At 47.1% G+C, this 17,125-nt stretch overlaps 1 protein-coding gene across 4 annotated transcripts in view; it reads right to left on the bottom strand.

Moving 5' to 3' along the window:
- GPR155 (G protein-coupled receptor 155) overlaps positions 1-17,125 on the bottom strand; it is a 112,088-nt gene that overhangs the window by 83,000 nt on the left and 11,963 nt on the right. For all 4 annotated transcript variants that reach the window (XM_033946196.1, XM_033946199.1, XM_033946197.1 and 1 more), the window contains exon 2: positions 6,699-7,202. In XM_033946196.1, coding sequence (XP_033802087.1) covers positions 6,699-7,158 — 460 coding nt within the window. In that variant the 5' untranslated portion in view covers positions 7,159-7,202. The remainder of the gene's footprint in view (positions 1-6,698; positions 7,203-17,125) is intronic.

Raw genomic sequence — 17,125 nt, 5'->3', positions numbered from 1 at the left:
TGCACACTATTTGGATGCATGCAATATCCAGTTTTAATTCAGCCAGTTCTATTAAATGCCATATCAGGGGTATTTCTAAGATGTTTAGATTAAGGATTCGTTTTACTCAATTTAAAGGAGCTGGCAGGTATGATGCCACACTATTTTTCTGTTAAAAAATAAATAAATAAATAAATAATAAATTAAAAAGCTAAAAAAGGTTATCTGGGAAAACAGGTATCTCACACCTCCAGTACAAATAGAAATGAGACATGACTCAAAAAGCAATGAATGTGCCCTGTAATAAAAATAAGCGTTTTATTTTTCAAATTCACTTTACCAATGTAGATTAGTGCTCATAACATATTGGAGAAAAATGAAGCATTAAACAAAATTCCTATTCACTAAGGGCTCCTTTTACAAAGGTGCGCTAGCGTTTTTAGCGCACGAATAGCACGCGCTACCCGAAAAACTACCGCCTGCTCAAGAGGAGGCGGTAGCGGCTAGCGCGCACTATTCCGTGCATTAAGGCCCTAACGCACCTTTGTAAAAGGAGCCCTAATTTTAGGTCCACTAGTTCAAATTAGCCACTAACAATCAAGTGATTTATTCTTATTTTCAAGCAAGTTAGGCTTGTCTCTGTGCGAACCCCAACATCTACAACAGTGATTCTCAACCTACTCCTCAGCAACACAGCCTCTCTGGTTTTCAGGATAACCACAACAAATATGCATAAAAGATGTGCCTACATTTCTTCCAACATATAGAAACTCACGAAGAGGATGGCAAGATGCTGAAAATTATTTTCCATCCCTTTCCTAATAAGTCAAAGAATATTATATTGCCTCTGTACAGTTCCATGGTGTGACTTTACTTACTTGGAGTATTGCGTCTAATTCTGTTTGCTGTATCTCAAAAAGAGATATAAAGGATTTGGAAAAAGTTTGAAGAGAAGTGACCAAAGTGATAAAAGGGATGGAACTCCTCTCATAGGAGGAAAGGCTAAAGAGTAGTCAAAAAAATGGATAAAAATGAATCAATGTTATCACTGTTTCAAAAAGTACAAAGACTAGGAGACACTCAATGAAGATGCATGCAATATTTTTAAAACAAATAAGAGGGGAAACATTTTCATTCAATGAATAGTTAGGCTCTGGAATTTGTTGCCAGAGGATATGGCTACAGTGGTTAGCATATCTGAGTTAAAAAAAAAAGGTTTGAACAAATTCCAGGAGGAAAAAGTCCATAGTCTATTGTGGAGACAGAAATGAGAGAAGCCACTGCTGTCCCTGTGATCAGTAACATGGAATGTTTCTACTATTTGGGTTTCTGCCAGGTACCTGTGACCTGGATTAGCCACTGTTGGAAACAGGATATTGGGCTAGATGGAACATAGGTCTAACCCGGTATGGCTATTCTTATGTTCTCAAAAAATATAAAGGAAAAAAAAGCAACTCCACGGGCAAGCTATAAGAAACAAAAACAAGGGAGTGGGGAAGGGACACTGATCAGATCACTGTGTGGACAAACACGTTTATTCACAATATAAATCTCAGTTAAAATTCATACAAATATACATTTAAATAAAACAAAATGTGGCAGGCATATAAAGTCCTTTGTAAAGGAGCATATACTGGATCCCAACAAGGTCCGTGTTTCAGCCACAAGGGCCTTCCTCAGGGGTGTAAAAGTATCCCAATAGATGGAGCCAAATTATCAAAAAAAGCCAAACTGAGGAAAAACACACTGAGGTGCCTGCCATCTAGTGCGATATCTTTAAAAAAAAATAAAAATAAAAAATTGCTCAATTTGAAGAAAAACGCCACGATAGCCAAGAACCAATGCTAAATTCTTACAGTCATTGTGACTACACTAAAAACTTGATTGGCTCAATGTGTTTCAAGAATAGGGTTGAAAGCCCCAGCTTTTCTATGGAAGTGCTTTAGATCATACTGTTATGCACAACGGCAGTAGTTAAGGATTTAACCTATTGTAGATAATGTAAAAGCTAACCTTTCAAAGCACAGTAAAGTCAAGGCATTCACAACTCTTGTTTTTCTAGCTTTGGTAGGGAAGTATTCATCCATGCAAAAATCTGTTCCATTTTAGCTCTGGGCAAATTTTGCCCCTGAAATTGTTCACTTAAAAATCTAGTCTAGGATTCTACTAAAAAAAAGAATGGTATAATGTGGCCTTTTAAGAGCTGTTAAGAATCATATTAGCAAATGTGCTGTTTTACTGTGGATACCTTTTCCAGTTAACACATCGTATGTATTTTTGAAAATGTACTGCACTCTAACCCCATGCCCCACAGTGAGTCACTTACATAGGTAAAGGACTATTTGAAAAATGCCCTTTGTCTTGTGATCATGCAAATACACTAGCCCAGCTTTAATGGAAGGGAATTACACTTGGGATTGTGCCATATCACTGACTGATGTACTGTACATTTTCTACATGGAAAGAAGAGTGATGTGTAAGAGATCAGTGATGTCCTGCTGGTTTCTTATGTCTCCATTTTTTTCACATATGAGGTCAGAAAATTATTTCCCCAAGCAGCTTCAGATGCCCCCGATAGCTCCATTCAATGCACTCTTCCTTACAGCTCCTAAAGGATTCAGAACACAGCAACGACCTTGTTGAATGCAAGGTAAGAAGTTCAGGTCACTGCCGATTTCCTGTGACGTGTAGAGAAATGGTCAGATAAAGTCATTTTGTTCACTTCAATAGTACTATGTATTAGAGAACTTACATTCACCTGTGTCTGGAAGGAGCAGAACTGGTGATGCTGCAATCTCAGTTGCACAAGTCAGGCTTTTCCCCCAGTCTGTAAGCCTGATTGCCCAGGGGCAAAAAGAGGAAGCTAGTTGAAGAATTTAAATAAGAAGTAGTAGCCTAATGGTCACAGCAGCAGGCTCAGAACTAAGGAAGACAGGACTCAAATCCTGTAGCTACTCCTCGTTATCCATGGCAAGTCACTTACCGTATTTTTCACTCCATTAAGATGCACTTTTTCCCCCCAAAAAAAGTGAGTGGAAAAAGGGTATGTCCTATGGAGCAAATAATCCCCCCAGCCACCTTATTTAGATTGGTGGCCGTTCCTCACCCACTGCTGCTGCTACTGGTTGCTCGCTGCAAGTAGAGGAAGGGAAGGGCCAAACGGATGCAGCGATTGCACGCCGCCGGCCCAGAAGCCTTACCCCCGACATCAATTCTGATGTCAGGGGTAAGGTTTCTGGGCTGGCAGCATGCAATTGCTGCACCCACCTGGCCCTTCCCAGCAATCTGTTTCATTAGGGAGTGAAGCGCTGCTGGGTCCCCACTCATCCCTCACTCTGTCTGTTCTCGGTGCCACGCTGATGAGTTTGACCCGCTGCTGCTGCTTTGTGGATGTGTTCTCACAGTGGCAGGAGGCAATTAAAACCAGCGGGCAAGCAGGTTTGGGGGGAGGGGGGCGAAAGAGGACAAAGGCTGGAAGGCAACATGGTGGGAGGGAGGGAGGGACAATTTTTGGGCCTGAGTTGGGGTGGGGGGAGAAAGAGGACAAAGGCTGGAAGGAAACATAGATGGGAGGGAGGGAGGGACAATTTTTGGGCCTGAGTTGGGGGGGGGGGGGGAAGAAGACAAAGGCTGGAAGGCAACATAGGAGGAAGGGAGGGACAATTTTTGGGCCTGATGAAGGAAAGAAATCACCAGACAACGGGGTGAGGAAGAGGACAAAGGCTGGAAGGCATTGAGGGGAACATAGGAAGAAGGGAAAATTGTTTGGAGAAAGAAAGAGAGAAAAATAACAAGACAATTATATTTGTCTATTTTTCTATAGTTGTTTCTGAAGTGACTGCATATTTTAAAAAGTCATCTGCCTTGACATCTGTGCCCTGTCCCTGCCCGCCATGTGCTCTGTCCCAGCCTACCACTAGACCACCAGATGGGTGACAGGGTGCAGAGCCTGGCAATGAGTATAGGGTTGGGTGCAGAGCCTGGCAGGGAGAATTTGGTTCAGAATGTTTTTTTCCTTGTTTCCCTCCTCTAAATCTAAGGTGCGTCTTATGGAGCTAAAAATACGGTAATTCTCCATTGTCTCATGTAGACTGATTTCCTCTCCCTGGAGGGCTTACAAACACTTATGATACCTGAATGCAGCTCACCTTGAGCTACTGAGAAAGGTGCGAGCTACACTAGTGATCAAAATTGTGGAAACACTTCAAGTTTTTCCCCATGATCTCAGAACTCTGTCTTATGTTCAGAGAAATTAAAAAAAACAAACAAAAAAATCAACTCTTAATGTTCTCTTTTAATTCTTATTAATACTTTAAAAAATGTTTACTCTCCCTTTGTATTTACCTTTTATGTTTCCTTTACTATGCTTATTGTAGTTCCCCCTACTTCCCCTATGTATCAGTTCGTAATGTTCGTGTGTTTGTTATAGTTAATAACTAAGACCCTATTTTTAATTGTAAATCGTTTTGAATTCATGATATTGCGATACATCAAAGTTTTAATAAAACTTGAAAACTTTATTCAAATTTTGTTCCAGTTACTTATTTAATCCTAAAATATATGGTATTTACAGGCAGTCCCAGGGTTAAGAATGGGTTTCATTTTTTAAACAGTTCTTAAGTTGAATTCGTATGTAACTCAGATCCTAGTGTTCTTCCCACCTTCTCTACCTCCTTGAGGCCCCTCTAGCATCCCTTTCCATCTATCCTACTGTTCCCTCTCCACCACTACATTCAACATTACTCCCTCTAATCTTCTCCTCGCCCACCTTCATGTCCAATAATTCTTTCTCCCTCTTTACATCCAACAATTCTCCCCTTTCTTCATCTTCCCATGTGCACCATCTCTCTTTCCCTCTCACTCAGACATCCAATTCTTCCTTTCTATCCCCCCACCTTAGCATCTCTTTCCCTCACTCCCTCTATCCCCCCCACCTCAGCATTTCTTTCCCTCACTCCATTCTTCCATCCTATGGCTCATGCTCCCCTCCCTCCATTCTGTGACCCAAGTTCATGCCCCCTCCCTCCCTCCTTCCTTCCATCCTTTGTCTGAAGATCATGCTCCTTCCCTCCCAAGTCTCAATACGCCCCCCTCTCCCTCCCTCCATTCATTCTGTGCCCCAAGTACATGCCTCCCTTCCGCGGGTGTTTTATCTTCTTCTGGATGGCTCCAGCTGTAGTCATTTCTCTACAAAGCAGCTGAATGGAAGCCTTTCCTCTGACGTCAGAGGAGTTCCATATTTGGCAGTGATGGTGTACGCTATGTTTGTCGGCGACTGAGCAAGGACTACTTCCCAGAGTGTACTACAGCCACCATGAAGCATATTCTGAGTGTGATGGTGTGGGACTGCAAGTCCAGAGATGTTGCAGATCAATTGCAGGTGAATGATGGGAGTGATAAATGCTGACAAATGCATAGAGGTCCTTCAGCCCAAGGTTCTGCCCTCAGCCAGAGACATCTTTGGTGCCAGTTAACCATTCATTTTTCAACAGGATGTCACCCCGTGCCACACAGTCAAGAAATGCGCTTCCAGAGGACGTAATAGGACAGAGTACGGTACTGGAGTTCAAGAAAGGATTGGACAATTTCCTGCTAGAAAAAGGGATAGAGGGGTATAGATAGAGGGCTACTGCACAGGTCCTGGACCTGTTGGGCCGCCACGTGAGCGGACTGCTGGGCACGATGGACCTCGGGTCTGACCCAGTGGAGGCATTGCTTATGTTCTTTATGTTCTTATTATAGCCATGCTTTTTTTTTTTTTTTTTTAATGTAATACCTAAAATACTAGGTGTTTTGACAATTCTGGCCACTAATATAAACTGAAAGTTTCATGTACATGGTGCTAAACACAAATAAAGTCCCGGAATAGTAGGCAATATGACATACAACCAACCCTGATGTAGTTGGTTCTATGTTTAATGACTTTATGCTAATGTGCTCTTTATAAATTGTGGAGAGTAATTTTATAACGGGGTACCTAGGTTAATAAGGCAGGAAGATAAAAAATAGACTAAAAGTAGGTAAGCCACAGAGGCACTTGTGTATATTTATAAAATACTAACACAAAAAGCAGTGTTCACAGGTGCCAACAGCTCATGAGCAGGCTGAAATATTGGTCCCTGAAGCACATGTATACTTTATAAAATCTACAAGCATAAATCGCAATTCTGCTCTTTCTACACCCCTAAGCATACTTTCAGGCATGACCTAATTTATGAAGCCTTTTGCCCAGGAGAAAAAGTTTACAAAATGAATCTCAATGTTTGTTTTTTTACTTATATTCTTGGTGAAAACTCCCTTTGATCTCTTTTTGCTTAAGACAGTCTATAAAAGTGAATACTATACGTTATATATTATACTGAAAGGCTTGTAACTTTATATCATCCATATTAAACTCCCCCCCCCACACAGGTTTTTATCCCCACAGTCCGAGAAAAAATAACTATGGTGGTCAATTATGAACATTTAGTGCTTGCTGTCACAGGGCCCCATTTTATTTCAACGAGCCCTGTGGCAGATAACATGCACTAGCAGCATTAAAGTGCTAACCATTAGTACACAATCTCCTAAATTTACCACATGCCTTTAATCCAATGCTGTATTCAGAATTCCTGCTACAAAAACCCTCTAACAGAAAGTATACAATTTTCATATTCAGAACACATACAAAAAAAATCAAAGTTAACACAAACAAAACAGATCAAAAAGCGATTCCTTACCTATGGGATATCCCAGAGCAAAATCATTGCTCTGCGTAGCAAAAATTGAGAAGAGGCCCGCTTTGCTAAACCGGCTCTCGGGGCTAGCCACCAGCAAAGTGAGAACGCACACTATTAAGAACACAGCAGCTTTGGCAACAAGGATACTGCAAAGGAAGGACCAGTTCACATTGGAGAAATCAAGCACCACCATATTCTTGAATATTAAAGCTGGAAGCGCAAAGCGAGAAACAAAATTTCCCAGTCCTTTAGCCTGTGTCGCTGTAATAATGTTTGCTCGGCCAGCGATGTAGCCACACAGAATTATGCCAAAACATTCCAGCAGTGCGGGGAAAAGTTTGTTTATGGACACAGGAGGATCAGTTGAGCCATAGAGCTTGTAGTCCAGATCCCCAGCAAAGGAATGGGTCATATTGTTCAGGGAAGAGTTCCATAAGGCCATATTGGAAGAGCCCGTCATTTTCCTCTAGTAGATCTTTCCAATGCAATTCATTGTCCGAGGATCTGAAAAGAAACAAAGAAACAGCTCTATACCCATAGTCATCTGTTTTCTCAAGTACAAATACATTTCCAAATCCCTTCTATGAAGTCATTCCAGTCCTCAACAAACTGAACCTTGCCACATCATCTTCCAAAGAAAACCCATCTATTCAATACTTAATCTCCTTTACCCTCTCTTCTCTCCCCTTCCTCTCCCTCTTACCTATCCACCTCCTCTCTCTCCCCTCTTACCTCTCTTTACAGTCACCTTGAGCCTGTATAGGTATGAGCGACACACAAATAGAAGATTAGATTAGATACAGTTCTGGGACAGTCTTAGAGAGAAGAGACGGAATGAATGTTCAAGAGTTTCATTCCAGTTATGGAACCCCTGGAGGCCAAGAGATTACAGCCATGTACTATAAGCTCCACTGAGCAGGGACCATCTTCTCTAAAATGCTTTGTACATTTTGTCGCGCTAAATACTTAATAAGACTAGTGGTAATAATATAAAGAAGGAAAAGAGCTACTGTACACATACCAAGAGCTGTCATTAGGATTTTATGCATTGTAAGGAATATGACCCAAGGGTAAGCTCCAAGTGACAATACACAAACAGGTTCACACAAGCTCCACTAATCACAATGATTCACACCCAAACATACAGCTTATCTCTTCCAGAAACTCCAGACATTGTGCGGAAAACCTTTACCCCAATGCTGACGGAATGAAAATTACTAGGAAGAAACACACTAACAGTTGATTATCTAATTAGATGGCACCAAAACACAGAAAACCAAGGAGAAGCAGATTTAAAACCTCTTCCATATACGATTGGGAATGGATTCACTAGAGAACTGACAATTTGCCATTAAGACTGACCAATTCAGCTTTAGACTAGCCAGCTGAAATGTAAGAAATAAAAAAAAAATAATAATAATAATGGAGGTATTCTGCATCACACAAAGACAGAACCACAGCTGTGCCTGGCTCTTAACATTGCAGTGTTAAAATCCAAACACCTCAAGGCATGAGCAGGCTCACCTTACCCACTGCCTGTAGTTCACAAAAGCAGCAGGACTGTACATTAACCTTTCTGCTCCACTGGAGACTTGGCAACTAATTAAGGTCAGGTCATAAGTAATAGCTCTGAATTCTCATCACATAACTATAAGCCAGCAGCAGGAAGAGACGGGATGACTGAAGGGTCCTGGCATTTGAACTTCTAATTCTAAATATTCAAAAGCTAATTCAACTGCTAAAATTACAAACTACAAAGAAACTTTGAATCTGCAAAACCACTAGAGTGCTTCCCTATTTCAGTGCCCTAAATAACACAAAACAGAAATGAAAACAGACTTCTGGTCTAGAAGTGGTAGAACATTATAAAGGGATAACTTTAGCAAAGCTTTCTATGTGGAAAAAAAAGAAATTTTATCAAAGAAAGTACACAATATTTGTACTAAGTATGTATAAAGAATGCATCCCCAGAGGTAGAGCTGGACAGAGCACGAGGGTTATAAACTGAGGGGTCCTTTTACCAAAGAGCGGTAAAGCACAGTTACTTACCGTAACAGGTGTTATCCAGGGACAGCAGGCATATATTCTCACATGTGGGTGACGTCATCTACGGAGCCCCGATGCGGAAGCATTTTCAAGCAAACTTGATTGAAGATTTAAGTTTGCTCTGCTGCTCCACGCATGCGTGCCTTCCTGCTCCACTAGGGCAGTGGTTCCCAACCCTGTCCTGGAGGACCACCAGGCCAATCGGGTTTTCAGGCTAGCCCTAATGAATATGCATGAGAGAGATTTGCATATAATGGAAGCGAGAGACATGCAAATCTGCTCCATGCATATTCATTAGGGCTAGCCTGAAAACCCGATTGGCCTGGTGTTCCTCCAGGACAGGGTTGGGAACCACTGCACTAGGGGGCGCATCCCCTCGTGGTCTCCAGTTCACTTAACTAGCAAAGAAGCCAACCTCGGGGAGGTGGGCGGATTGTGAGAATATAAGCCTGCTGTCCCTGGATAACACCTGTTACGGTAAGTAACTGTGCTTTATCCCAGGACAAGCAGGCATGATATTCTCACATGTGAGTGACCTCCAAGATAACTGAAAAGGGATGGAGGGAAGTTGGCAATTTAAGCAAATAGATTTCGCAATACCGATTGGCCGAACCGGCCATCGCTTCTGGACAGTGAGTCCAGACAGTAGTGGGAGGTGAAAGTATGAACCGAAGACCACGTGGCAGCCTTGCAGATTTCCTCAATAGATTTCCTGAGGAATGCTACGGAGGTTGCCATCGCTCGGACCTTGTGTCCCGTTACTCGACCATGCAGCGCGAGACCAGCCTGAGCGTAGCAAAAGGTGATGCAATCGGCCAACCAGTTGGACAAGGTGCGCTTGGAAACTGGGTGGCCTAACCGGTTTGGGTCGAAGGACAAAAACAATTGTGGGACTTTCTGGTGTGGTCGAGTGCGTTGGAGGTAAAAGGCCAATGCTCTCTTGCAGTCAAGAGTGTGAAGCGCCACCTCTCCGGGGTGAGAGTGGGGCTTGGGGAAAAACACGGGCAAGACGATGGACTGATTGAGGTGGAAATCAGACACTACTTTAGGCAAGAACTTTGGATGTGTGCGGAGTACCACCTTGTCATGGTGGAAAACAGTGAAGGGTGGGTCCGCTACCAGAGCCTGTAGCTCACTAGCTCGCCGGGCGGAAGTGAGTGCAAGCAGGAAAATCACCTTCCATGTGAGGAATTTAGGATGGCATTTGTCTAGGGGCTCAAATGGAGGTTTCATTAGTTGAGCCAGAACCACGTTAAGGTCCCAAACCACCGGAGGGGGTTTGAGAGGAGGGTGGACATTCAGAAGACCCTTCATGAAGCGAGAGACTAAGGGGTGGAGCGAGAGGGCTTTTCCTTCCAGGGGCTGATGAAAGGCCACAATCACACTGAGATGTACTCGAATGGAGTTGGTCTTTAGGCCGGAGTGAGATAATTGAGGTAAATAGTCAAGGACCAGAGGGACGGGGACCGACACCGGGTCCTGGCTGTGAGAGGAGCACCAGGCTGAGAATCTGGTCCACTTTTGAGAATAGCAGGTTCTCGTAGAGGTCTTTCTAGAGGCCTCCAATATCTCCTTGACTGATTGAGACACAGGGAGAGAAGTCAGGGGGAAAGAAACCAAGCATTCAGTTGAAGAGATTGAAGATTGGGATGTAACAGCGAACCCTGACTCTGTGATAGTAGAGAGGGAAACCGAGGCAGAGGCAGTGGATCTCTGACACTGAGTTGAAGTAAAAGGGAAAACCAAGGCTGGCGTGGCCAGCGAGGGGCAATCAGGATCAGGCTGGCTTTCACCGTTTTCAGGTCTGCAGGATCAGAGGAAACGGCGGAAATGCATACAGAAACCTTCCCTCCCAGTCGAGGAGGAAGGCGTCGGCCTCGAGTCGGTCCGGGGAGTGTATCCGGGAGCAGAAGAGGGGCAGTTTGTGATTGTGGGGGGATGCGAACAGATCTATTTGAGGCGTCCCCCACTTTTCGAACACCTGTCGTAGGGTCTGAGAGTGCAGCGACCACTCGTGTGGCTGGAGGAGGCGGCTGAGTCTGTCCGCCAGACAGTTTTGTTCTCCTTGTATGTACACCGCTCGAAGGAAGGTGTTGTTGGAGATTGCCCATTTCCAGAGGCGCATGGCTTCCCGACAGAGGGACCAAGACCCTGTCCCCCCTTGTTTGTTTATGTAGTACATTGCTACCTGGTTGTCAGTTCGGATGAGGACCACCCGGTCGTGAAGCAGATGTTGAAAAGCTACAGCTGCGAGATAGATGGCCCAGAGCTCTAGCACGTTGATGTGACAGCGGCGGTCTTCTGCTGACCACATTCCCTGAGGCCGTCCAGGTGGGCTCCCCAAGCGTACTCCGACGAGTCCGTGGTGAGTACCTTGCTGTGAGGAGGGGTGAGGAAGAGCAAATCTTTGGAAAGATTTGAAGAGTTGGCCCACCAGCGGAGCAATCGTTGCAAGGAAGGAGTCACTGTCACGGGACGATCGATCGGGTCCCGGTCTTGACGCCATTGAGAGGCCAGGGTCCACTGAGGGATTCTCAGATGGAGACGGGCGAAGGGTGTAACATGGACGGTGGAGGCCATGTGGCCCAGGAGAGTCATCATCTGTCGAGCTGGTACCGAGGTCAGCAGTGAGATCCTTCGGCTCAGACTTACTAACGCCTCTAGACGCGGAGGGGGGAGGAAGGAACGGAGGCGAACCGTGTCCAGCGTGGCCCCGATGAATTGTAGGGACTGCGAGGGGCGTAGTTGGGATTTTGGGAAGTTTATCTCGAACCCCAGACTCTGTAGGTAGATAATAGTCTGTTGGGTCGCCGAGATAACCCCTTCCCTGGACGGGGCTTTGATCAGCCAGTCATCCAGGTAGGGGAATACCTGAAGATCCTGGGAGCGTAAGGTAGCTGCGACCACCACGAGGCACTTGGTGAAGACCCGAGGTGACGATGCTAGGCCGAAGGGGAGGACTCGGTATTGCAGGTGCAGGTCTCCCACCTGAAAACGCAAGAACTTGCAGTGAGCGGGGTGCACTGGAACATGTGTGTACGCCTCCTTCAGATCGAGGGAGCAGAGCCAGTCGCCCTCGTCGATCAGGGGGTAGAGGGTCGGTAGGGAAAGCATCCGAAATTTTTCCCGTACCAGAAATTTGTTGAGGCGTCTCAAGTCTAGTATTGGGCGAAGGTCTCCCGTTTTTTTCGGTACCAGGAAGTAATGGGAGTATAAGCCCTTCCCCCGTTGGCCAGGGGGAACCTCCTCCACTGCTCTCAGGTGAAGTAGCTCTCGAGCTTCGGAGAGGAGTAGGGGTAGCTGCGTCCGGTTGGGAGGGCAATTCCTTAGGGGGTTGTCTGGAGGAATGGCCCGAAAGTTGAGAGAGTATCCTGATGAGATCACGCCAAAGACCCATGCGTCCGACGTGACTTGTTCCCAGCGAGGGTAAAAGACTTTGAGGCGACCCCTGATGGGAAGGAGGCCTGGGACTATGGCGGAGGGGGCCCGCCCCCTTCTGCGTATCCCGTCATAAGGACGGGGATGGTTTGGTAGTCGCAGGCGGTTGGGACTTGGGCAGAGCCCGATGGTGGGCTTGCGGACGCCTGGGCGGAGGCCGCGAGAAGGCAGGAGTGGATTTTTGTGGGTAGCGGCGCGGAGGGGCCCTGAACGGCCTGGACGCGGGCGGTTTAGGCTTTTGCCGCACGAGGGAGGCAAACGAGCGTTCGTGTTCAGAGAGGCGTTTTGTAGCCGCCTCGATAGTGTCATCGAACAGTTCATTACCCACGCAGGGGAGGTTAGCCAACCGGTCCTGTAAGTTGGGGTCCATGTCGACCAGGCGCAGCCAAGCTAGGCGGCGCATGGCGATAGCAAAGGCTGCCTCTCTGGAGGAGAGTTCGAAGCCATCGTAGGCCACGTGGAATAGATGGAGGCGTAGGTTGGAGAGGGACTCTGAAAGCAGGCTAAACGCTCCTTGCCGGGAGGCCGGTAAGTCAGTCTCAAAGGCTCTCAGTAGTCCAATGAGGTGTTTAAGGTAGGATGTGAAGGTGAAAGTGTAGCTTTGCACCCTAGAGGCCATCATCGCATTTTGATATAGTCTCCTGCCGAACATGTCTAGGGTTCGGCCTTCTCAGCCTGGGGGGACCGCCGCCGAGACCCTGGAGGGGTGAGCCTTTTTCAAGGAGGATTCTACTAGCAGCGATTGGTGGGAGAGCTGCGGTTGTTCAAATCCCGGGAAGGGTACTGTACGGTACTTAGCCTCCATTTTGGAGGGTACTGCTGTGACCATATAGGGGGTCTCCAGGTTCCTGAAGAAAGCCTGTTGGAGTACCGGGTTAGGCGGTAAGCGCAGGGACTCTCTGGGCAGTGATGGCATATCCAGCTCCGCTAGGTACTCCTTAGAGTATCTGGAGTCGGACTGGAGGTCCAAGTCCAAAGCGTGGCCCATGTCCTGGACAAAGCGAGAGAAGGATGGGCGGGATGTTCCCGAGGCCCCGTGCGGGGTCGGTGAACGAGACCTCCGTCGGGTGGAGAAGGATGGGGAGGCTTCCCTCGAGTATCGAGGCTCCTGCTCCGATCCACGCTCCAAGACCGGGGAAGCACTGTGAAAGTGTTCCGGGGTCGTGGATCTCCGACGTCTCGAGGAGCCCCTCGGAGAAGATGCCGGGGTACCGATCGATGTCGAATCAGTGACCTCGACCCGGACTCCCTCGGTGAAAGCCTGAAACCTCGGATCGAAGCCCCGGTCCGAGGGGGAGTTCGGAGGATGCGCGGGTTGGAGAGTGATAGCTCCGCCACCCTCACGGTCCCGTACGAGGTGTAGGTGAACGGCATCGTAGAGTGGGGGAACCCCGGGCCTTCTTGGAGGTACGGCGGTTCGAGGTTTCTGTCGTTTTAGCACGACGTTTTGCCCCGCGGCGGTCTGTGGAGGGAGAGCGCCTCGGGTGTCTCGGCGAGGAGTCCGAGGAGGATGGGATGCGGCGAAGCTTGCGCGCTTTTCCCCGAGGTGGCTCGACGCAAGGCTCAGGCTGGTCTGGCACATGCGGGGTCGAGGTCGAGGCCGGTTGTAAATGGGCCATTGCAGCGGACAGCTCCGATGAGATCATCGCTCGGAGTAGGTCCTGGAAAACGGGCATGGACAGCATCGAGGGCATGTCCACTGCCTCGGTGCGCTCCACCGGGGGCGACCTCGTATCAGAGTATTCCCGTGTGGTGGAGGCACGGCCCGAAGGCTTGGAGGGCTTCGCCGGGGTTGTAAGCATGGGACTTCCGCCATGCGTCGCCGATGTCCCCGAGGCTGGCTTCTTCGCTGTTACGGGACCTGAAGAGGGGACTTACCCGGAGCCGAGGCTTTCTGTTGTCCCGAGGACTTCGGATTCGAGTCTCGAGGCGATGCCAAGGTATTCGGGGCCGAGGTCAAGGCCGGGGCCGAGGCCGAGGTAGAGGGTTGGTCGGCGGCAAAGAGATCCGCCATGCAGGCTTTTCTTCGGCGGAGGGCCCGGTTCTGGAAAGTAGCACACTGGGGGCAGGAGTCGGTTGGATGAGCAGCCCCCAGGCAGAGGATGCACCGGCGATGCGGGTCTGTAATGGAAAGAAGCCGCTCGCACCGGGTGCACTTTTTAAAGCCGGTCAAAGGCCGGGACATAGAATCAAAACTGGCTGCGGCTCGAGTAGCCACGCGGCCACGAGGACCCGGAAGCCTCCAGGTCGGTCAATAACGAAGCAGGAACAAGTTGAAACAAGAAAAAATTCGCGCACAGCGACTTAATCGAGAAAAATAAGAAAAAATCGCGGTGCTAGAAGGCAGGTGGGGCAGAGCCTGGAAAAACACGACTTCTAGGCTCAGCGGAAAATTTTGAACTGGAGACCACGAGGGGATGCGCCCCCTAGTGGAGCAGGAAGGCACGCATGCGTGGAGCAGCAGAGCAAACTTAAATCTTCAATCAAGTTTGCTTGAAAATGCTTCCGCATCGGGGCTCCGTAGATGACATCACCCACATGTGAGAATATCATGCCTGCTTGTCCTGGGATAAAAAGTGACAGTGCATCCTTATGCAGGTCATTCCCAAGAATTAAGGCCATTTTTACTGCAGCTTAGTAAAAGCACTCCTTAATTTACAAAATGCTAAAAATACAGAGACATATGTGCATATTAACACCTGCTCTAAAGCAAGTGGAGTATAGATGTGTGCCTGCCACAAACATTGATTTTCAAAGGGACAGTCTGCTTATACTTTCCCTCTCTAAAGGGCTGTACAGGATTCATCCACATAAACAGCTTCGTCTAAAATTAACTCCTAAACACATTTCTCAGAAATCAACTCAAAGCTAGTTTGTATGTCCATCGGTGGCTGATGAATGTATAACTAGCATATTTTCAACTATTACATAGGAAGTATCTGGCCAAAAATCTATCCATGCATGTAAAAGAAGGGCTAAGAAAAAAAAAATCCAGACTACAATATTCAGCCCCTATCCAGATAACTAATGAGTTTAGTTTAGTGTACTCTCCATATACAGTACTCCCCCAAAATTCGCAGGGGTTCCATTCAGGAACCCCTGCGAATTTCCCCTGTCAAAAGGCAGGGGAGGCAGGAGAGGGCAGCTGGAGCGCCGGCGGGTGAATAAAATCACTTGCGGTCTGCTCCGACCACCTCTTGGCTATAGTAAAGTCGGGCTATACCTATCAGGAGCTACTTTGACATGCAGCTCCTGATTGGTGTAGTCCAGCGGTCTCAAACACGTGGGCCGCATGTGGCTCTCCAGGTTTTATTTGTGGCCCGCGGTCTGGAGGCCATCATTCTCTTCCTTTTGGAGCAGCAGCCGGCTCGTTTGCTCAAAGCTGCGGGTTGGCGGCTCCTTGCGCTATCCACTCCTGCATCGGAAGCCTCTCTGATGTCACAACATCAGAGAGGCTTCAGACGCAGGCGCGGATCTTGCAAGGAGCCGCCACCCGCGGCTTTGAACGAACGAGCCGGCCAGACACGCTGCTGCTTCAGTGGCGTACCAAGGGGAGGGGGGGGGGAAGTCCACTGTTCTCTCGACCAACTCTGGCGGCCCAACGTCAATTCTGAAGTCGAGAGGACGTTCTGGCTAGCCAATCGCTGCCTGGCTGCCCGGAACGTCCTTTCCGACGTTAGAAATGACATCGGGCAGCGAGAGTTGGTCGGCCCTGTGCAGAAGAGAAGCAGGGAGATGGCCTGTTCCCGATAACGGCAGCAGCAGCAGCCTATTCCGCGGTGGCATGGGGGAGGGCAGGAAGGAAGGAAGAAAGAAGGTGGGGTAGGGACAGAGAGCCAGAAAAAAAAAGCAAAAAATGGGGCACGGAGGAAGGAAGAAAGAAGGAGGGGGGACAGGGAACCAGAAACAAAGCAAAAAATGGGGCACGGAATCAGAAAAAGACAGACAGAGAAAGAAAGAAAAAGTTGGGGGAGGGAATGAGGTCTGGAGGAGAGGAAGCATACAGGAGGCTGAAAGAAGGGAAGAAGTATTGGATGCACAGTCAGAAGAATAAAGTGCAACCAGAGACTGATGAAATTACCAAACAAAGGTAGGAAAATGATTTTATTTTCAATTTAGTGATTGAAATGTGCCAGTTTTGAGAAAGAAAAGATATTGAACTTTAAATGTGAGTGCTGCAGAAAAAAATAAGAGTACTTGGAGGGCCGCAGAAAAAAATAGTTAATGTCTTATTAAAGAAATGACAATTTTGCATGAGGTAAAACTCTTTATAGTTTATATATCTTTCCTTTTAACTGTTAAAGGAAAGTTTTATAAACTATAAAGAGTTTTACCTCATGCAAAATTGTCATTTCTTTAATAAGGCATTAACTATTTTTTCTGCGGCCCTCCAAGAACCTACAAATCCAAAATGTGGCCCCGCAAAGGGTTTGAGTTTGAGACCACTGGTGTAGTCCGACTTTACTACAGGAAGAGGTGGTCGGAGCAGACCGCAATTGAGGAAGTCCGTGATTCGTGAATTCGCTGGAGAACACTGTATTCAGTATCCCTGCTTATACCGATTCTATAAATGGTGCCTGACAATTGCACTCCTCAGTACCTAGAAATCATCTACTATGCACAGTTGATAGAATTTCACCTAGTGACTCCCAGCCCTGATTGACTCCAAAATCCGTTACCTGCGCTCATGTGCCCGAGCTGCTAAACGTCTTTGGCTTAAATCCCGTACATATGCCAACTTCATTCATTTCAAATTCATGCCAACGTCCTTCCAATCTACCCTCTTGCTTGCCAAACAAGAATATTATAACCATTTAACTCTCTTAGTTCCAACCCTCGCCCTCTCTTTGCCATTCTCAACTCTCTACTCAAAGTGCCCCCACCTCCTATCCCCTTTTCACTTTCCCTCCAGACAATGGCAGAGTTCTTCCTCAACAAGATTC

This window comes from Geotrypetes seraphini, chromosome 5 (assembly GCF_902459505.1).
Source record: "Geotrypetes seraphini chromosome 5, aGeoSer1.1, whole genome shotgun sequence".
Lineage (NCBI taxonomy): Eukaryota > Metazoa > Chordata > Amphibia > Gymnophiona > Dermophiidae > Geotrypetes > Geotrypetes seraphini.
Note: the sequence above shows the minus strand (reverse complement) of the source record. Positions and strands in the feature narration are given on the sequence as shown.